This window comes from Solea senegalensis, linkage group LG1 (assembly GCF_019176455.1).
Source record: "Solea senegalensis isolate Sse05_10M linkage group LG1, IFAPA_SoseM_1, whole genome shotgun sequence".
In the NCBI taxonomy this organism is placed as follows: Eukaryota; Metazoa; Chordata; class Actinopteri; order Pleuronectiformes; family Soleidae; genus Solea; species Solea senegalensis.
The window spans coordinates 35,835,673-35,857,041 of NC_058021.1; the positions used below are offsets into that span (position 1 = coordinate 35,835,673).

At 49.1% G+C, this 21,369-nt stretch overlaps 1 protein-coding gene across 1 annotated transcript in view; it reads right to left on the bottom strand.

Annotated features, from left to right (window-relative positions):
* LOC122758698 (histone-lysine N-methyltransferase 2C-like) overlaps nt 1–21,369 on the bottom strand; it is a 33,577-nt gene that overhangs the window by 8,418 nt on the left and 3,790 nt on the right. Inside the window, 40 exon segments of the mRNA XM_044013020.1 lie at nt 65–172; nt 278–703; nt 782–1,014; nt 1,091–1,154; nt 1,235–1,313; nt 1,400–1,502; nt 1,607–1,936; nt 2,025–2,124; nt 3,673–4,019; nt 4,127–4,531; nt 4,617–4,798; nt 4,872–5,245; nt 6,591–6,863; nt 8,404–9,245; nt 9,333–9,567; nt 9,569–9,874; nt 10,228–10,554; nt 10,755–10,828; nt 10,902–11,189; nt 11,402–11,524; nt 11,614–11,646; nt 11,725–11,862; nt 12,104–12,139; nt 12,315–12,389; nt 12,490–12,685; nt 12,947–13,071; nt 13,149–13,253; nt 13,434–13,559; nt 13,654–13,757; nt 13,832–13,934; nt 14,013–14,075; nt 14,159–14,268; nt 14,355–14,519; nt 14,662–14,843; nt 18,270–18,374; nt 18,665–18,766; nt 18,835–18,957; nt 19,913–20,038; nt 20,321–20,422; nt 20,515–21,353. Coding sequence (XP_043868955.1) covers nt 65–172; nt 278–703; nt 782–1,014; nt 1,091–1,154; nt 1,235–1,313; nt 1,400–1,502; nt 1,607–1,936; nt 2,025–2,124; nt 3,673–4,019; nt 4,127–4,531; nt 4,617–4,798; nt 4,872–5,245; nt 6,591–6,863; nt 8,404–9,245; nt 9,333–9,567; nt 9,569–9,874; nt 10,228–10,554; nt 10,755–10,828; nt 10,902–11,189; nt 11,402–11,524; nt 11,614–11,646; nt 11,725–11,862; nt 12,104–12,139; nt 12,315–12,389; nt 12,490–12,685; nt 12,947–13,071; nt 13,149–13,253; nt 13,434–13,559; nt 13,654–13,757; nt 13,832–13,934; nt 14,013–14,075; nt 14,159–14,268; nt 14,355–14,519; nt 14,662–14,843; nt 18,270–18,374; nt 18,665–18,766; nt 18,835–18,957; nt 19,913–20,038; nt 20,321–20,422; nt 20,515–21,353 — 8,177 coding nt within the window.

Consider the following 21,369-nt stretch of genomic DNA (forward strand, 5'->3'; position numbering starts at 1 on the left):
TTAACAGTGCTGTGTGTCACCGCGGTAACAGTGCCGTGTGTTACCATGGTAACAGCGCGGTTACCTCATGCATCAACTGGACCCTCTGTCTCTCCTGCTGCTCCCTCAGACGCTCACGTCGCTCTCGCTCCTGAAATCCTTCACTGAACGGGTTGTTGTCATCAAACTTCACCTGCAACTCACAGAGAAAGGGGGCAGAGTCAGGTTAACACACATGACACCTGCCGCTCACATGAGAAGCAGACGACTGATCATGTGACATTATCAGGTGAGTTACCTGTGGTGTGGCAGCAGCAACTCTGTCCCCTGTAGCTCCGCCTCCTTCTGCACCAGCTCGGCCTTTGTCGAGGACGACTGTCGGTGCGGGAACCAAACCAGGGGTTGCCTTGGTGATGGGTGGGGCCTGGGTGAGGGGCGGAGCCTGGGTGGGCTGAGGATGAGGCAGTATCCTTGGCATCATTGATGCTGGAACTGCATCTCCTGGTGTCCAACCAGAGACGTTAGAGACACACGGGGGCAGAGCTGGACCACCTAAGCGGGGCTTCATGGGCACCACGGGCTGGGAGGGTAGAGTCTGAGGAAGGGGCAGGGCTCCTGCAGTCATCATGGGCAGGGTGGCAGGCGGCTGCAGCGCCCTCTGCTGCTGCTGTTTGGTCCTGTAGTCTTCAATGAGCTCAGCATGATCTTTCTGCTGCTTTCTGATCTGAACACACACACACACACACACACTGTCAGCACCGGGTGTGTATGTGTGTGCGGGTGTCAGTGTGCGTGTGTGTACCTGCTCCAGCTGTTTCTGAAGCGCCCCCTGCTGCTCAGAGACGTAGTGCAGCTGGGCGGTGTCCTCCTCGGCAAACGCTCGCCCCGCCTTCTTGGCCGTCCTCTGCTTGGCAGACAGAGCTTTCTTGGTTTTGCGGTGAGTGGTGATTTGGTCCTCCAGGAGGTGCTGCTGCATCTGCAGGAGGCGCTGTGTCTCACCCAGCCACTCTTCATACTGATGCCGCTGAGACTCATCTGCACAAACCACCACTGCAGGTTAGCGCACGGGTTTCTATGGTAACACCACACACACAGAGGTTGTGATACTCACTGACGAAGGCTGAGCCGAAGCTGGGGGGGTTTGGTCTCACCAGCTGAGGGTTCAACTTCCCGTCCTGACAGGAAGAGGAGGGACACACGTCAGCAAGAAGAAGACAGATGGACAGTAAAGACGTGAGACACTGTCTCTACACACCTGTCCTGCCACATGCTGCTGCTGCTGCTGCTGCGGAACCTCTGGACCTGGAGTCACTGGAGGCGGAGCCTGTTGGAATCTGACACGGAGACTTTGTAAAGAACTCACTCAAGAGACACTTCCACAAAACTGAACTATGCCTTTAAGAAGCTTCAGAGGTCATACCTGTTGATGGCCATGGGGTTCAGTGTCAGGTTTCCCTGAGTCATGACTTTGTTGATGCCTTTGAGGGCGACCATCTTAGCCTTCATGATGGGGTCAAAGTCCTCTGTACACACAGAGACACAGACACAGACAGACAGACAGACAGACACAGTTAAACACACTGGGAGGTTTTTGTGTGGTCAGGGTTTCTCTAGGTCCAGGTCTTACCCATGTTGGGAAACAGAGGCTCAGTGGTGGACCTCTGTCGGATCAGTGCCTGCATCTGTTTCTGTTGCTGCTGCTCCTGACGCTCCTGGTCCAGGAGGTCCTGCAGGAGAAGGGGCTGCTCCTCCAGGAGTACTGGCCTGCCCTTTCTCTGGTTCTCTGGGAAGTCCGTCTGACTCTGGGTCTGGGTGGATGTTCCCGGGTGTGGAGGTTGGGCCTGAGGGTTGAGGAGGTGAGGTTGGAGAGACACGGCGGGAGGAGCCTGAGGGTGAAGGGTGAGGAGAGAGGAGGGTCCAAATGGTCTCTGCTGCTGCTGGACGACAGACTGTTGACCTGTGGAGGAGACAGAGAAGGAGAGTTCAGTCTACTCATAATCCATCATGGATCAATGCAGCTTCATCCAGGAGAACGTGAGATTCACCTGGAGCTGCAGGGGGAACAATCCTGGGAGTCATGCTCAACATCGGAGTCTGGTCTGGGGCCTGGACTGTCGACACGGCGCCCACGTGCTCCACCTTCTCCTGGAGTGAGGAAAGTATTGATTGATCAATTGATGAATGACAATGTGTTTACCCGGTAAACGATGCACATATTCATACCGAACCGTCACGGTGCAGGCCCGGTGGTCTGGGTGGTTACAGAGGTGGACCGCGGTCCGTAAATGTGCAAGTGTACATAGCACTAATATGGCCAATGTACAGGCTTGTTTTGCATGGGGAACTTAAAACTTAAATTCGACCCGGACCGTTTAGCATCTCGGCTCGCATGTGCACAGTAGCAGCTAGTGAGTGAGAGTAGCAGGCATGCATAGCTAGCCGTCACACAGGACCCCCTGCAAGTGCCACTGCGTGGATCGAGAGTGGACTGAGGGCGAACAGAGAGCGGACAGAGATACCCTGTCATTCAAATCCCAAGTGTGGGATAACTTCGGTTTCCAGGTTAATTTCACTGGATCCACTCTGATGGTGTTGAGCCCAAATATCCTCATGTTACCAAGTTAGCAAAGCGCTATCTTGCGGTACCTGCTACCTCTACCCCAAGTGAAAGTTTATTTTCTACAGCAGTGCTCTCTGCACACTAGGGATGTAACGATTACCGGTATGACGATAAACCGCGGTAAAATTCCCGACGGTTAGTACTACCGTTTCAAATTTTAATTATCGTTAAAACCGTGATTGATGACCGCAACTGATGACCGAAAAACACAGTGATACTGCTCATTTCCTGAAGAAGCAGCAGCACCTGAACGGCACTCGCTCAGAAGCGGGCGCACATGCGCAGTTTCCACTGTCCTGTAACAACACGGCTGAAGCCACCTGCGCTCCAGAGATTTACCCCCAGTAAAAAAACAAGATCAGAAGTCTGGGCATATTTTGCATTTTTAAATGATGTTGACGGTAAAATAATTGAAGACAAAAAAGAAATCCGCGAAGGGGGGTAACACTTCCGTGACCACCACCCACAACGTTTCAGCGAGCGTGAAGTAAGTCAACAAAAACGGGATTTCGGAATAGTGGGAAATGTCATGGTTTGTCTGTAAAACGTTCCTATTTTCTCAATAAAGGAAACCTAAGTTAAGTGTTAGCTAACGTTACTCCTGTAAAAATACATGTTATTGGGCGTATAGTGTGTGCAGACAACATGTACCGTAGCAGAGCAAAATGTTTGTTTCTGTGTTTTTTATTTTATTTTCATGCTGTGTACGACCACTGCTACTTAATTATTATCCGACAGAGTGAGGACCTGTGTGTGTGTGTGCGCGCGTGTCAGTCAGTCAGATGATAATTAATAATAATAATCATCATCATCATATAATATAAAATATATTTTTTAAAATAAAACTTTGTTAAAAGATTTCAGTGTGTGTGTTCAGTACTTTTTGAACACATCTAACAATACCGTGATAATTTTGATAACCGTGATAATTTTGGTCACAATAACCGTGATATGAAATTTTCATATCGTTACATCTCTACTGCACACAATGTTCACAAGCTGATCTCCCTAAAAAATTTTTCACTCGTGTTTAATTGTTTACTAATTAAACTTGTGTCGGTGGACACCCTCACCGTGGACATGAGGACAGAAGAGCCTGCTGCCTTAGACGTTCCAGGAGGTGCAGTCGGTCCAGAAGTTCTGCTGGCAGTGATAACTCCAAGTTGTGATGTTGCTTCATCAGTCTTCACTTCGTGTTTCACCTGATTGGTCGGCTGGGAGACCCCGTCCGTCTTTCTGCCGGTCCCAGCTCCATCCTTCTCTTCCACTGGCTCCCCCAGGTCCAGCTCCTCGTTGAACATGTCCTTCTTGTCCTCCAGGTTGAGCTCGGGATCGGTGTAGGCGATCAGGTCAAACTTTCCAGACAGAAGGAAGTCATCGAGGTGCAGGTCATTAGGACCCAGATCCAGATCCTCCTTACCTGAGGTAGAACCAGAATGAAGGAGAGAACAGAGGACACACAATGACCGTTACATTACCAGTGTAACAAAGATGCCATTATTAGTCCTGTTCTGTTGTGACTCGTACCATCTTCAGGGTCCAGGTTCAGGTTCAGGTCGACCAGATCTTTCACCTCCACATCCTCCAGATCCTTCACCACAGAGTCCTCGCCCTCCAGGTGGTCCTCTATCCCATCAGCCCCCTGCGTCAGAGCCACCGAGTGGCCCAGGTGCTGCTGATTCAGCTGCTCCACACCACCCGTCATCAACACCACCTGCTGACCCAAAGTAGACTCACCCATCCTGGTACCCTGACCAGACCTGACCACAGATGACTGGGCCGCAGGGTCCACAGCAGTAAAGGACCCTGTCAGAGCGACAGGCAGTCGCAGACGGGCCTCAGGGGCGCGGTGTCGCAGCTCAATGTAGGGTTGTCCCATGATACTGTGCTGCTGGAGGGGGAGGGAGCGGGGGAGGAAGGGCTGGGGGACGCCTGAAAAATGGCAAGAAAATTTTAATCAAGAACGAAATTTAATTCTACAGCAGAGTAAAGTAACAGTGGGTGGAGATTCTCTGACCTGGCATCATGTGTGGGGGAGCACTGGCGAGCGGTCGGACATTAGTGAACTCTCCAGGCATCGGCCTCCTCATCTGGACCTGGACGCCCTCCACTGTAGAGAGCCCAGGTCCAGGAACAGAGCTCTGGTGAGCACGTAGGAAAGAGTCCTGGAGACCTGTTGGAGCTCCTGGAGGAACGAACCTGCAAAAGAAAAAACTCATTCAGACCATGCCTTTATACTGAGTCCAGAACCAGGTTCTCGTACTGCTCTAACCTTAGGACCGGTCCTCTGACGCCCAATTCTCTGGGGACGCTCTGTCTGGGGAACGGAGCGTCAGTGGAGTTGAAGGCCCTCTGCTGTTCTCCTGAGAAAGCTTCAGAGAACCTTACGGCTGAAGGGGCCAGTGGTCCAGAAGGCCTCACTGTGCCAGGGTACGGAGGTGGTGGACGTCCAAACAGGTCTGCAGGAGGAGTGGAAGAGGTGGAGGAGTCTTCCTGGGACCAGTGACGAGGCGTCCCAGAACCAGGACCAGGTGGAGCTGCAGGGGCACCTGTCGATCCAGACACTGGTTCCTGAAGACCTTTCTCCTGCCGAAGGGCAATCTTCTGCTGCTGCTGTCTCAGGAGGAGCTGCCGCAGCCGCTGACGCTGGAGAACACACAGAACCCGTGAGGACACACAGAACACGTGAGGACACACATTAGAACCTGTGAGGACACTAGAGTTGCACTTTACCCACGGTACCCCGTGGTGCCAAATCTACACGACGGTACAACCTTGGATTAATATACTACCAGTGCCAGTTTTTGCTACATTGCAGCCGCCTCTACTCTCCTCCTGGCTTTTCACTGCATGCTACTCCCTTGTAAACAAACCCACATTGTAACTACTGCAACCGAACGACACAGCTGCTGAATGATTGGCTATTTGCCTGTTACTGGTGACGTTCGGGGATATGATAGGCTGTTTCCGCACGCTGGGTTTGCCCGTCTGTTAGCTGATTGGGTGTTCGTGTGTTTCCGCCGGCAAGAACGAACTCCATGAAGACAGCTCCGCTTCGATAGAAATTTGTTTCAAAACAAACAACAAGCTAAAGTTCTGTCTCACCCAGACGCGCGCACGGCTTACAGTCACAAACACGAGACACACACTCACCATGGCAGAAGCACCGGGCCTGAGCGGCGGCGTCAGTGGCACCGCTAACTTTGCTCAAAAAAACAAACTCCAAAAGTCACATTTGGAACTATTTTGGCTTTAAACAAGGCACAGACGGTAAAGCAATAGACGATGGCCGTCCACTCTGCAGGCGCTGCCACCAAGCTATAGGAGCCTAAAGAGGGAACACAGCCAACCTCATAAAACACCTGCAGTGTTGTCACCCACATTTATATGTCGAATAACAGGTTAGTATGCCCTGTTTATTTTTCTCATTGGCTAATATTAGGCTATATGCTCCATGTACAGGCTGAGGAATGAAGAGTTAAAGGATGTCAAAGTATAAAGCACATAGAAAAGGCATAAAAATATAGTTTTCACAGGGAATCAGTTCCTGTTTATTGTATTTTGTTCTCTATGGTTTATTATGTTGGAAAATAAGCATTATTGTCAAATATATTTTTTTTAAAAGACAGTGGATTTGTTATCCTACGCCGAGTATTTATATTAGTTAAACATAAATTAATGTGCAAAGGAAACTGAATGATTATATATATATATATATATATATATATATATATATATATATATATATATATATATATATATATATATATATATATGTTTATGTTTATCATGCACCAAACAACATTATAAGTAATTCATAAGTATTTATAACCTGTACAAATACATTGCAGTTCATAATAATAATCAAAAAAGGTATCGCGATACTACCCGGAACCGTGATACTTTGTCTGGTATAGTATCGTGGTTACTCATTTTGGTATCGTGACAACTCTAGAGGACACACAGTAGAACCCATGAGAACACTCTCTACCTGTCTCAGCTTCTCCTCTGAGTCACCAGGTTGAGGCAGGATGCTAATTGGTCCATCTAATGAGGCTACTCCCAGCACTGACATTTCATTGGCTGCTGTCTTATCCGTCTGTGAGGGACCAGCTGTCATGTGACTCTGCTCAAAGGGGTCGTGACTTGGAGTGAAGCTCCCCTCCTCTGAAATCCCAGGATGCTTTGGGGTCTGACTGCTAGGGGTTCTGGGAAATAAGTCCTGCTGCTGCTGTGGTGGAGGTCGTCCTGGAGACTGTTGCAACTGACAAGGTGAAGACAGTGAGGCATCAGTAGACAATATTACATGCACTACAAACCTCAGTACAGGCAGTATAAACTGCAGTACAGACAGTATACACCACAGTACAGACGGAACACACCGCAGTACGGACAGTATACACCGCAGTACTGACAGTATAAACTGCAGTACTGAAAGTATAATCTGCAGTACAGACAGTATACACAACAGTACAGACAGTATACACTGCAGTACAGACAGTATAAACTGCAGTACAGGAAGTATAAACTATATTACATGCAGTACTGACAGCATACACCACAGTACTGACAGCATACACTGCAGTACTGACAGTATAAACTGCATTACTCACAGTATAAACTGCAATATTGACGGTATAAACTGCAGTACAGACAGTATGACCTATAGTACTGACAGTATAAACTGCAGTACAGGAAGTATAAATTGCAGTACAGGAAGTATAAACTGCAGTGCAGACAATATAAACTGCAGAACAGGAAGTATAAACTGCAATACAGGCAGCACAAACTGCAGTATAGACAGCATAAACTGCAGTACAGGAAGTATAAATTGCAGTAGAGACAGCATAAACTGCAGTATAGACAGCATAAACTGCAGAAAAGGAAGTATAAATTGCAGTAGAGACAGTATAAACTGCAGTAGAGACAGTATAAACTGCAGTAAGTATAAACTGCAGTACAGGAAGTATAAACTGCAGTACAGACAGTATAAACTGCAGTAACATGAAGTATAAACTGCAATACAGTTAGCATAAACTGCAGTATAGACAGCATAAACTGCAGTACAGGAAGTATAAACTGCAGTACAGACAGTATGACCTATAGTACTGACAGTATAAACTGCAGTACAGGAAGTATAAATTGCAGTACAGGAAGTATAAACTGCAGAACAGGAAGTATAAACTGCAATACAGGCAGCACAAACTGCAGTATAGACAGCATAAACTGCAGTACAGACAGTATAAACTGCAGTACAGGAAATATAAATTGCAGTAGAGACAGTATAAACTGCAATACAGGTAGCATAAACTGCAGTATAGACAGCATAAACTGCAGTACAGGAAGTATAAATTGCAGTAGAGACAGTATAAACTGCAGTAGAGACAGTATGACCTATAGTACTGACAGTATAAACTGCAGTACAGGAAGTATAAACTGCAGTACAGACAGTATAAACTGCAGTAACATGAAGTATAAACTGCAATACAGGTAGCATAAACTGCAATACAGGTAGCATAAACTGCAGTATAGACAGCATAAACTGCAGTATAGACAGCATAAACTGCAGTACAGGAAGAATAAACTGCAGTACAGGAAGTATAAATTGCAGTACAGACAGTATAAAATGCAGTACAGACAGTATAAACTGCAGTACAGGAAGTATAAACTGCAGTGCAGACAGTATAAACTGCAGTACAGGCAGTATGAACTGCACTACAGACAGTATAAACTGCAGTACAGGAAGTATGAACTGCAGTACGGACAGTATGACCTGCAGTACTGACAGTATACACCTGTGGTACCTGGTGGGCTGTTGGGGTAAAGGCTGCTGGATCTCCTGGAGCCAGAGGAGATGACCCAGGACCCACAGGCTGAGGAGTGAAGTTCTCTCCGGGGTTCTGAATGAAGGAGTCCAGGTTCTTCTGAGGACGGGGTGTGGACGGCTGCTGGCTGTAGGGGTCGCTGCTCCGCTGACTCCCTGGTGATCGAGGGAAGCGTTCAGTGATGGAGGGGCGGGGCGTGCCCGGGTTGGAGGAGTAAGCATCGAGAGTTGGGTGTGAGGGGGAGGGACGGCGGGTGGTAGGCTGCTGGTTGTACTGATCTGGGCGCAGTGTAGGGGGTGTGGTGAGGTAGGTGGGGTCACAGTGGGGGCGTGGCGTTCCAGGAGTCTGTGGGTTGGAGTATGGCTCAGGAGATGGCCGAGAGGTCAAAGGTGACTGCTGGCTGAAGTGGTCAGTGACCTGCTGGCTGTAGTCCGGTCTTGGCGTGCCAGGCGTCTGGGCATATGGGCTACAGTGGGGGGAACCCAGACTAGACAGTGGACTGGAGGGGAAGGAGGGATCCTGAGACTGTGGGTGGACAAATCCCAGGTCTGTGGGTCTGGATGGATCTCTCCTTCCTCCTATTCCTCCTCCTGCAATTCCAAACAATTCCTGTTGGGGGGGCATGGGGGCTTTAAAAACACCACCCTGCATCAGCTCCAGGACCTGACCGCTGGGGTCAGACGCTGCCACGCGGACCACACCACTGTGAGGAGGAGTCCGCGGGTAGGTTTCAGCTACACGTACCACCATGTGGCGTGGGGTGTGGTCAGGGGTGGAGCCAGAGGGAGGGCTCATCATACCTGCTCTGCTCTGCTGCAGCCCTGAAAGAAGAAAACAGGAAGTGATGTCACGAGAGAAGACAAAACAAGGACAGGACGTCACAAGGACAGGAAGAGAGAGGAAGTTACCTGGTTGTGGTCCGAGGGTTCTGGTGAGGTCCGCAGTTTTGGAGTCAGGGGACGGCGCAGGAGAACCAAAGGCATCGTGAGCTGGCGAGGCACTGAGGGAGGTGTGGCGCTGATGCTGGGGGGCAGAGGATCCTCCAGTCTGAGAGGAGGAGGTGGGGCGAGAAGTCCCTACCACCTTATTGTAAGGGTCCCAGGGTGAGGAGGGGCGGGACGAGGGTGGGGAAAACATCTGTGGGGGAGGGAGGGGGCTGGTGGAGAGGGGAGGAGGGATGAGGGGAGAGAGGGAGGGAGGAGAAACCAGACGGGGGAGGAGCTTGTGGTCTGAGGAAGACATCATCGAGGTTCAGCCTGAACTGACCCTCCCTGGACGATTGGGGGTGGATGGGGGACGTGCTGTCCCCGGGAGGACTGTTGCTGTCTGTCTCTGGGGACATTTGTCCTGCCTGACGCTGACTCATCAACCGCTGCTGCTCCTTTTTCACCTGCTCCAACTTCTGAGTTGCCTCCATCTTTGCCAACTGCTTACTCTTCTGACGCATTTGCTACGGGGAGACAGGAGAGACGGGGGGGACAGGGTAGATGGGAGTTAGTGAGATGTCACTCTCTCAGTCGTTAACTAACAACCTTCTACCTCAGCCCGTCTTTAAACTAACTTCAGTGAACTAGTGGTTAACTTTTTTAACCTATCTTTTAAATATCTACTGGCTAACTCCTCCTTAAATGCCCTACGTCTTAGGAAAGGGGTGGGGCATTATTTTACAGATAAACAGCTTGATGTGACTGCCACCTAGTGGAGTGAGCACTGACTTGTCGTGGTACTTTTAGATGAAATACAGTTTTTAACCTGACGTTCAGCCTGACAGTTACCATTGTTACCACCCCTGTTTAAACTCACCTGTCTGAACTTCCACTCCTGCTCCTGCTCTGACTCTTTGGGCCTCAGTGGGTCTTTGAAAGCCAGGTCCGTCTCCATGGAGACGGGGTCATATGGTCCTGGAGGCAGTAGTAGCTGTTGCTGTACCTGTGGAGGCTGTGGTGGTGATGATTGTTGTTGTTGTTGTTGTTGTTGCTGCTGCTGCTGCTGCTGCTGCTGCTGCTGCTGCTGCAGTTGTTGCTGTTGTTGTGGTGGTGGTTGTTGTGGTAACGGCTGTCGTTTCACAGGCTCATTGGACATCGTCACCTTGCTGATACGCTGAGCTGCTCGATTGTCACGAGCTTTTTGCTGCCAGAGTGAAAACACCTCCAATTATTATAAAAAAAGAAAACACACACACCGGCCACGCCCACACACCTACTTCTTGTTCAGTTCCAGTGAAAAACTTTTAATGAGTCTAAGAATAAGCCAACAAACAGACAAGACACTGAATATGAATGGTCTGTTAGTGAGGAGTGACGTCTCTGATGACATCACTGATGACTCACCACATACGGCGCTCGGTCCTCAGAACTGGCTTTTCTCCACAGCTTGGCAATCTGCTTCACTCTGGTCGACCAGTCTGAAAATCAATCAATCAATCAATCAATGCTCAGTGTGTTGAGATGCAGTAGGTCACATGACCGTGTGTGTACCTGGGTACTGCTCCCTCAGCTGGGGGAAGTTGGTATTGCAGTAGAGCACAGGAGCGACAGCGGCCATCTCTCCGAGCACTTCCTCTTTCTCCCACTTCAACATTCCTCTCTGAGCCGTCGACATGGCGTCCTGCTCGCTCTCTCCTGACGCAGCCTGATTGGCTGTGGCGAGCGCAGGGGCGGGGCCATGAGGAGGAGGAAGAGCAGGGACACCAGCAGGAGCGTTGTTGAAGTGAGAAACATTTCCCATCAGGCCGTTGACCAGCGGCAGATTTGGAAACACAGCACCTGCTCAGAGAAGTTGATCAGGTTTTGTTCTCTAATCTCTAAACCTGTATCTCCCCCTTTTTTCCTTTCACCCCAATCTTTGAGTCTGGTTCTGTCAGAGATGTCTTCCTTTTCTCTTTCCACTGCCCCCTAGTGTTTGCTCACTGTGTGAACTATTGCTTTCTCTGCTCTCCATCATGTACTGACCTGAGATCATCTGCATGTGCGTGTACCTGTGTGCTGAGTGCGTGTCTTGCTCCCAGCAGCTGTGTGTGTGTGTCGTCTCTGCTCTGAATGGTTGTTGTCTGGACTCAGAACAGCAGTGAACACTTCCTCCACGTCCTTGCCCTCCAGCTCTGCACACACATGCACGCGCATGCACATTAACACAGAACGCAGAGAGTGTGTGTGTGTGTGTGTGTGTGCGTGCGTGCAAAACTCTTACCTGGAATCTTGTAGAGTTTGCTGAGAATAGCACCTGAAACACAAACTGATTTATAATCAATATTCTATAACTGACACACACACACACACACACACACGCCAGTAAACACACCGTCAGTCACCATCTTGTCCAGCTCAGGACTCAAAATGGCGTCCAGAGGCTCCTCCTGTACTGCCCTCTGGCCACGCCCACAGCCACCACCTCCAGTCGACTCAGTGTCATGTGACACGGAACTGATGTCGAGGCCGGCTGAGGGAGAGAGGGAGAGGGAGGGAGACAGAGAGAGAAACGGGTTAAAGACTGGACTGACAGGAAGTGAAGAGGAAGATAAGACACAGAGAAGAAGAAGCTGTCAGTGTTTTCTGAAGAAAGAACAACAAACTAAAGAGGGGAAGAAGAAGCTGCTCTGCGAAATGAGGAAGAATGAACTGTTACGGAGGAGGAGGAGAAGAAATGGAAGGAGAAGCACAGTCTTCTTGTGGCGTCTTACCAAACGGAGAAGGTGAGCGTTCCACCTGGAAGTGACCTGAAAACAAACACACATTAATTGTCCAGATGGAAACACTTCTTCTTCAGCAGCGACATCCCCCCTGTGGAGCTGTGGCCCATTGAATAACCACACCATCATTAACATACACTCATGTAAACACATTACAATGAAGGGGAGGAGGAGCAGTGAGGGATGAAGGACAGGTGAGTACCTGTGTGTCCTTGGTTTAGGATGTGAGGGTCAGTGCTGAGGACGTCACACAAGTCCAGGAGGTCCTCGGACATGACTGTGCGCGCACACACACACACACACACACGTGTACAACACACATGTGTCAAACACAGATGAAGAGGATGATGATGATTTCACAAAAAAAAAAAACTTACACAGTGTTCCACATTTCCTGTTTGTTACCATGGCACCCACTGTCAGCACTGAGGGGGCGGGGCCATGAAAAACAGGGGTGGGGGTTTTCATGTTAACCACTGATGCTTCTGATTGGCCACAACCTGTTGTCTCTGGCCCCACCTTCTTCTCCACCCGTTTGCTGTGGTCCAGGAGATCCCGCCCAAAGAACGCCTCCTGAGAGAGAGAGAGAGAGAGAGAGAGAGAGGGAGGCAGACAGACAGACAGACAGACAGAGAGGTGTGTGTTTACACAGATATTATACATATTGTACATAGTGTGTGAATAAGAGTGTATGAACACTGTTGCCAAAGCATACTTATATGCTTTGGCGATGTAAGATGTACGATACCATGCCAATAAAGACCTTTTTGATTTGATTGAGAATGCAGGCACTGAGTGTGTGTGTGTGTGTGTGTACACCTGTGTGTGTGTTACCTGAAGATAAGAAGGAAACTCCTCCTCCAGTTTGGTCTTCTTCTTCCTGTATCTCTTCTTCACCTTGTCCATGGCGTGGTCAGAGGGGGGCGCAGTCTCCACGACAGCGTCAGCGTTCAGTCGTGCTGATGTAACAAACATAGTCATACTTATTCTGTTTCCTGTGCGACCTTGTGACAGGGGGCGTGTTCATGTGTCTCACCTTCTTCAGCTGCCGTTACCACTCCCGTCGAATCTTTTCTCCACAGTTTGATTCTGCTTGGACCCGCTTTACCACCGCGCTGACGCACCATGAAGCCGCCAATACCTGGGGGGTGGGGGGGGAGATGGTTAACTACTAACCTGAAGCTGATGCTAAGCTAACTAATCTCCTGGAGCTAATGCTAAGCTAACTACTCTCCTTGAGCTGGTGCTAAACTAACTATTAACCTGGAGCTGATGCTAAGCTAGGGTGACAGTGACAGTCTTTGCCCCGCCCTCATGTCACCTGGTCTGTAGGGCTTCCTCTTCCTCTTCTTGCCACCGTCGTTGAGCTCAGTTTCCTTGGTGCCGTCATCAGGGGCGTGGTCTCGCTCTGGGCTGGAGTCAGATTTCATCTCACTTTCTAAATCACCTGAAAAAGATTTTAATCATTAGTTCTGTGACAAACACGAGTGTGTGTGTGTGTGTGTGTGTGTGTGTGTGTGTCCACGCGGGTGACCTCTGACCTTTACTGTGGTCAGGCTCAGTGGGCGTGTCTGGGTCCAGTGTTGCCTGCAGGACAGACACGCTGTTCTGGTTAATGATCCTCAGCTTCAGTTTGGGTTTACACCTGCAGGAAACAGCTGATTAGCAAAAGTGACGACTTGTCGCCTCCAGAGAAGGTGAGGTGGGCGGAGCTTTTACCTGCGATACTTGCGCGGTGACGTCAGAGGTTCAACTAGAGACTGCAGGTGAGAAAGTCCCGACTCTGTGAGACACACACCATCCTGAGTGTAGGTCTTTGACTCTGCAAACACATACACGATGACATCATCACCTCTGACATCGTGTTCAATGTGGTGACATCACTTCCTGTAATACTCACCTGGTTCTCTCATCCTAGAGACGATCTGAGCCGTGAAGGGAGAATCAAAACTGTCTGACGTCACTGTAACACACACACACACACACAAACACACGTAAATACACACACACACACACACAGAACAGACAAATCAGAAGGCTTCTTACCGTAGGGGGCGTGGCCGTGTGTTCTGCACAGCGAACATTCAAAGCCTTCATCAGCTGTAAGCTCCACCTCCTCCTCTGAGGTCAGACCCTGACACACAGCATGGACCCACCTACACACACAGAAAATGTGACATGTTCTAAGGTGTGTGTGTGAGTGAAGCACAAAAGGTGTGGGTGGAGCCTCAGAGTGTGTTACCTGTCACAGTGGTGACACTGCAGGATGAGATCATTGTTTGTGTACTCTCGCTGACACAGAGGACAACGGCTTAGGCTACTGCACGGCCCACAGCGACTGTAGTTAGTCAGCCAATCACAGTTCAGCCCGGGGGAGGTGGAGCCACACTGCACACAACACACACACCTGAGGAACACACACACACACACACACACACACACACACACACACACACACACACACACACAGAGAGAGAGAGAGAGATATATATATAAACTCTGACAGGTGACGGACAGTTGACGGACAGGTGACGGACAGGTGAACCTACCACTTGCACTTCCATGCTCCTTTAGGAACAGTGTGAAGGGGCGGGTCCAGACAGTAGGTGTGGTAGCTGATGTCACAGTCGTCACATAGCAACAGTCGGGCGGGGTCGCTGGCCTTGCCACACGCCTCACACACCGTACACTCCAGACAGCGCCACCCTTTTGTCAGCACAACCCTCGTGATCTGAACACCAAGCAAAGAGTAATCAGATTACATTCATCACAAGGTAAATAAGATGGTGCCGTGCTAGCAGCAGCTTGACACAGCAGCTCCCTGTGTATATTAGTGTTTTCTTCAAATTTAAGCACCTTTAAGCACCATACCCTATTTCTCCAAGTTAAAATAGTTCCCTGGTTGAACATTGCGGTTCAACTAGGGCTGGGCGATTTACCGATTTTAAATCGAAATAGGATTTATTAGGATTATTAGGATAATAGGATTTAGTTTGAATGATGTTAAAAAAATGAAAATCGATTTTTCTGAGTTTTCCTTTTTACTGCGCTCACTCAGCTCCTGTTCCATCCGCTCCATTCCTCTCCCCTTCCCTCCACTAGTTCTCTGACAATATCAATATGGCAGCGTGCGCGGAAAACAGCGAGAGTGCCGTCACACGAAGAGACGTCTGACACAAGGATCAAGCTGAACACTGCCAAACTGTAAATCAGTAAAAAAGACTTCCTAAAAACGTGGGTTAATCGCCGACAATTACTAGGGGAAATGTCTAAAATCTCAATATTTAAGCATCACACTGCCGCTGTATTTCAGTCCAGTGTCTGTGCTCCGGTCATGGAGGACGTACTGAACAAATATTTTTTAATTAGGACGTGTCAGAACAGTCAGTTATGAGCTCTATTTGACCTTTTCCTAAAAATTTGTGTGTTTGGTGAAATACAGTCGCCTACTAAATACAGCGACCGTTGGCCACAGTCTGATGCGAAGTGGTGCGAACACACGTTTGCTGACTTTATCCGGCTGTGCAGCCACGAACAGCACACTTGTCCCTAGGGCTGAACGATATATCGTTATCGTATCAATATCTAGATATGAACATTCAAGATATTAATATCGAAAAAGCAACGATATAAACGATATAGATTTTCCCCCATGCTCGCCCTGCATGTACAGCTCTGGCAGTCACAATAAACATAATTTTTACGATTGCCCTTGAATGCACCACTACGGCCAACCAACCACAAACCTTATTTCATGCTTGCTGTGGATCCACGGCTGAAGCCAACCAATGACAAACATAGGAGGGCGGGAGGGAAACGGAGACCGAGACGCGCTCACACACACAACATACGCAGGGGGAAAGAAAAGTGACATGAGTGCGGAAGATAATGCGGCCGGTGGCGATTTTGTGCCAAAACATAAATCATCCTCCATTATTTGGAGATATTTTGGATTTAAAAAGGATGATGTCCCCCAGGGCGAGGTGTTGTGCAGGTCGTGCTTGGCGAAAATTGTGACGAAGCAAGGTAGCACAACAAACATGTTTCACCACCTGAAACAACACCATCGCATGCTGCACGATGAGTGTATTACAATGAGAGAAACACCGGGGACTTCCCAAAGCCCAAGCAAAGTGTGTTTACTGATGCGTTCAGTAGTGTTACACCGCATGAGTCGACGTCCAACAGACATAAAGGCGTTACAGACGCTATAACATACCACATTGCAAAAGACTTGGTACCCTTGTACACAGTGAGTTCTCATCAATAAAACTACACTTTCCATGTGGAAAGTTTCTACAGTCTTTTCTAATATGATGTTTTTATTTTTCTGAAAAATGCTTGGTTTTCACCGAACCCATAGTCATATCGTATCATATCGATATTGAGATATCTGGCATGAATATCGAGATATGAAATTTTGTCCATATCGTTCAGCCCTACTTGTCCCTCCACGTTGACATAATACCACTCTTCCTCCCTCGCCTGCACTCTCGCATTTTATAATTTTATAGGGACAAGGTGGAGCTCTTGAAGTAAACTTCCTGGTGGGGTGGCAACATTCGCGATGAAATGCGCATTGTGTCGTCACAATGGCAGGGAATTCAACATTGCTAGTTTTATCAACATTGCTAGTTTTATCACCTATACTTACACTAAGGGGGACACCCAAAACATGACTGAGTATTCTTTTTCCACACTTGTTCACACCCACGTCCAGCTGATCGTGCAGAGGAAGCCGGCACTTCTGCTCACAACATGGCCCGACGTAGCATCAGGGCTGCAGAGCCAGAGCCAAAGTGAGAGGTGTTCAGGGAGAGCTGCCTCATGTGTTTCACCGAGACACTTACACTTCACCAATCACAGTGTGGCAGTACCAGGCTTTAAGACTGTGCAAGCGGAGCGGCAAGGAGGGGGAGGGGGCGCGTTGCTGTACACGTGAATGAGAAGTGGTGTAACCTGGACATGTTTGTGAGAAGGAGCATCTGTGTAGCCCGGACATGGAGCTTTTGGCTGTGGGAATACACCTCTGTGATTGTTGTGGCTGTCTACATCCCTCCCTCAGCTGATGCAGCGGCAGCAGTAGACTGTCCACTCTGCTGTGACCAGATTACAGACACAACATCCCACTGCGTTTATCACCATCACTGGGGGTTTTAACCACACCAACCTGGACTCTGTTTTACCAACCTTCCACCAAAATATCGACTGCCCCACCAGAGACAATAAAACAATTGACCTTTTGAATGCAAATGGTAGGGATGCATACACAGTCACAGCCCTTCCCCCCCCTTGGCTTGTCTGATCACAAGCTGGTCCCGCTGACACCCAGGTATGTCCCTGTAGTGAAGAGGCTTCCTGTTGCCACCCGCTCAGTGAGAAGGAGTGCACAGGAGGCTGACATGGCTCTGCAGGACTGCTTTGAGTCTTCTGATTGGGATGCACTCTGCATGCCACATGGGGAGGACATCAACTCCATGACAGACTGCATTACAGATTACATCAGGTTCTGTGAACACACGGTTCTCCCTGTCCATTGCTTTCCCAACAACAAACCTTGGATTACCAGGGATCTGAAGACTCTCTTCAATAAAAAGAAAGAGGCCTTCAGACATGGTGACCAGGTGGAGCTGAGGAAGGTACAGCGTGACCTTAAGGAGAAGCTGAGGCAGAGCAAAGACACATACAGGAGGAACCTGGAGTCCAAACTCCAGCAAAACGACATGAGGGAGGTGTGGTCCGGAATGAAGACCATTGCCGGATTCAACGTGAAGGAGAAACCAACAGAGGGCTCCGTCGAGAGGGCTAACCAGCTGAACCTCTTCAACAGGTTCTGCTGCCTCCTACACTCATCCTCTCGACCACATCCTCCAGGCCCAGGAGAGCACATTCTCCAAGAGATTCAGACAGCTCCGCTGTCACAAGGACAGATTCAGGAAATCATTCCTGCCATCTGGACTTACATCAACTCTCTGTAAAAAACTGACTGCTCATTGTCTCTTCATGAGATCCTTTATGCCATTCTTTTAGTATTGCACTATTTTCTCACTGTTGTATATTTCGTTAAAACAATTTCCCCTTGGGGATGAAAAAATGTATTTCTATTCTGTTTATACAGTCTGATATAAAAAAAGTGTGTGTGTGTGTGCACACTGACCTTGACGTTGACACAGTAAGGATGATAACACTGTCCACACTGAGAGCACGACAACAGTCTGCCCTCTGATCCTTGTCCAAAACTACCACACACCACACACATGTCCTGTCCAGAAACACACACAGAGACAGAGTGACATACAGAGTGACACACACACAGACAGAGTAAGACACACACAGCCAGAGTGAGACACACACAGACAGTGAGACACGCACAGACAGTGAGACACGCACAGATAGTGAGACACAGAGTCGTTTCTTCAGATGAGATCAGTAGAAAAATTATGAGTCATTAAAAACCAGATCAGAGAATCTGTGAAAATATTATGATGTCATGTGATGTTGTGATGACAAAGAGCAGCAGGTGTTGTCAGGTGAGTCCAGGTGGGCGTGTACCTGTCTGAGGGTGAAGTGGTCAGAGGTGGAGAACATCACCACAGTGTTGTGCATCGAGTTTTCCTCTTCCTCCTTTGGCTGGAACTGCTCCACATACACACACTGACATACACACATATCAATACACTTGTATCAGCTGTTTAAATGTTAAGTGTGTGTGTGTGTCTTACTCCAGGTGACACGGAAACACAGTCCTGAGTCTTCAGTCTGCTCCTTCCTCTGCCTCCTCCTCTTCCTCCTCCAACCCCTCCTCCTCTGGACCTTCTCCTGCCTGGAAACCCTGAACCACGAACCTGAGGGGGAGGAGGAAGAGGAGGAGTAAATTCAAATTAGAAAAGCGTGAGTATCTTTAATGTGGGTGTAACGGTGCAGCTGCCCATTACCGTGGCACACAGAGTCACTAAGGCGCTCTAAACGGGGGAAACGCTGGGGTTGTTAGGGACAGCAGTCGTGCTGTGGAGAGTTGGGTGTCCTGGCAACAGGATGCCGCGGCAACACGGATTAGGAGCCGGGCGTTCGGAGGGGCCAACTGAACGTCGGGAGTGACTTTCGGTCACCGGCGTGTAGTGGCGTTGGTTCCGGACCGCTGGCAAAAGACCCGACGCAAAGTGTGACAAACATTTAAAGGTGGGGCGCGGTGCGTCACAAAGAAGATCGAGCCAAGTGAAAAGGACTGGAGGGGTGTTTGGGGAATGATGAGGTGTGAACTATAATATAGAATATTCATTGATGTTAGGAAATTAGGTAGGATCAATATTGCGCATGTTGATTGCAATTGATTTTTATCTCTAATGCTCTGGACCAGAGAATATATATTCCTCTGCTAAAGAGGGGGTGAGAGAGAGTGGGCTCTACAGAGCCTGGGACAACACCTGCACAGAGGTTAATGTGAAATATACTCATTGATATTGAGTTTTCTTTTTGTGGCGTACGAATTACGTTATTGATTCATCACTTATTGTTTCTGAGTTTTTTTTGGTTTCTTTTGTTTTCATTATTTTTTCTCTGGACGACTTTTTTTGTGTGCCACTAAGTAGAAAATAAACTTAGCCATCAACATCATCCCTTTTTGGAGTCTCTGTCTTTTGACACTCGGCCAACCAGGCAACAGTGGGTAACGAACACCTACATCACCATAGTAACAGTGATAAACGATGACATAATTTAGAGCATATCAGCACACACACTGAGGGGTGGAGTCAGTTAGTAACAGCTGGTTAGTTACTGAGTTAGTGTGCACTGTTTTACCACTTTCATGCTCCAGAGGGGGGAGTCTGATGTGTGGGGCTTAGGGCTGTCCCACCCTCCTTCCCCCATGGAATCCTGGGAGGATGAGGGGGGGCTCACCGCCCTGCGGTTACTCCACCACGAACCCTGAGTTAGGGAGGAGGAGGAAGTGGAACAGGGAAAAAAAGTAGACATGAAAAGGAGGGAGAGAAGAGGAAGAGGAGGAAAGCAGCAACAGCCACAAAATCAAAAGTCAAAATGTGAAACAAAAAATAACAATCAGGCAAAAACTAATGAGACAACATTTCCATGACAACAACATGCAACTGTCTCTCTCACACACACACTCTGATTCAGATCATGCTACAGCTGTGTGTGTGTGTGTGAAGGTGAAGATGAGGCAAACAGCAGAGGTCAATGGTCACCTACCTGTCTGACCCTGGCTCTGCCTGGAGAGAACTTCCTCTTAGTTATGGCTGGTTTTCCCATTCCAATCTTAGGAGTGAGGGGGAGCAGGGTGATGGAGGGAGTCTGGAGGAGGAGAGGAGGCACATGAGGAAACAAGGAAGCACAGAGGAAACAAGGAGTCATCACTGCGACAATCAATCAATAAAAAGATTTACCTTGGTGAGAGGCGGAGACTCTCTGGCATAGGGTGGAGACCTGAGAGCAGGTGAGGGCGGGGACAGTGGAGGCGGGGTGATGGGGACTCTGGTGGGGGAGGTCTCGGGGGAGGCCTCTGTGGAAAAGGGGGACTGCCTTAGACGGATGGCGAGATCATCTGAAGGTCTGGAGGAACAGGGAGGAGGAGTTCTGCGAGGACGACACCTCCCCCTGTGGGAGAATGAGAAGAGGGAGGGGGGAGGAGAAGTGGAGGTAATCAGCTCCATCACCTCCTTGTCAAAGGTGGGGTCCAGGTCCAGCACAGGGCTCATTAGCTCCTCCTCCTCCATATCTGATTGGTCCTCCTGCATAGCTCCCTCCTCCACTGCTTCCTGCCTCTCCCTCATTGGCTGTTGCTCAGCAACCACCTTGGAAGTGCAGGCCTGACCTGAAGCTGACTCCTCCCTCTGTGAGGACTCAAGGAGTGACAGGTACTCGTCTTTGGTGGTTTCAAACTGGCTCTGTGATTGGCTGGAAATTCCTGGATTCTCAAGCCCCACCTCCTCACCTGTCCAAGGACCAGGTCCTCTGTGATAGGTGGGCTTTGCTTCCAGGGGGCGGTCATCAACAGGAGAGGAGGCAGGAGGAGTAGAGTGGGCAGAACAGGAGATGGGTACAGTAGTTCCAGGAGAGGAAGAGGAAGCCTCCATAGAGCCAGCACCAGGAGGAGGAGGTGATGAGGAGGAGAGGGGAGCAATAGGAGGTGAGGAGGGGGATAAGGCAGGGTGAGACACAGAGGGGTGGGGGGAGAAAGGAGCAGACAGATGGACCTCAGTGAGGAGAGAAGACTTCTCGACTCCTAGGAGGAAACAAGA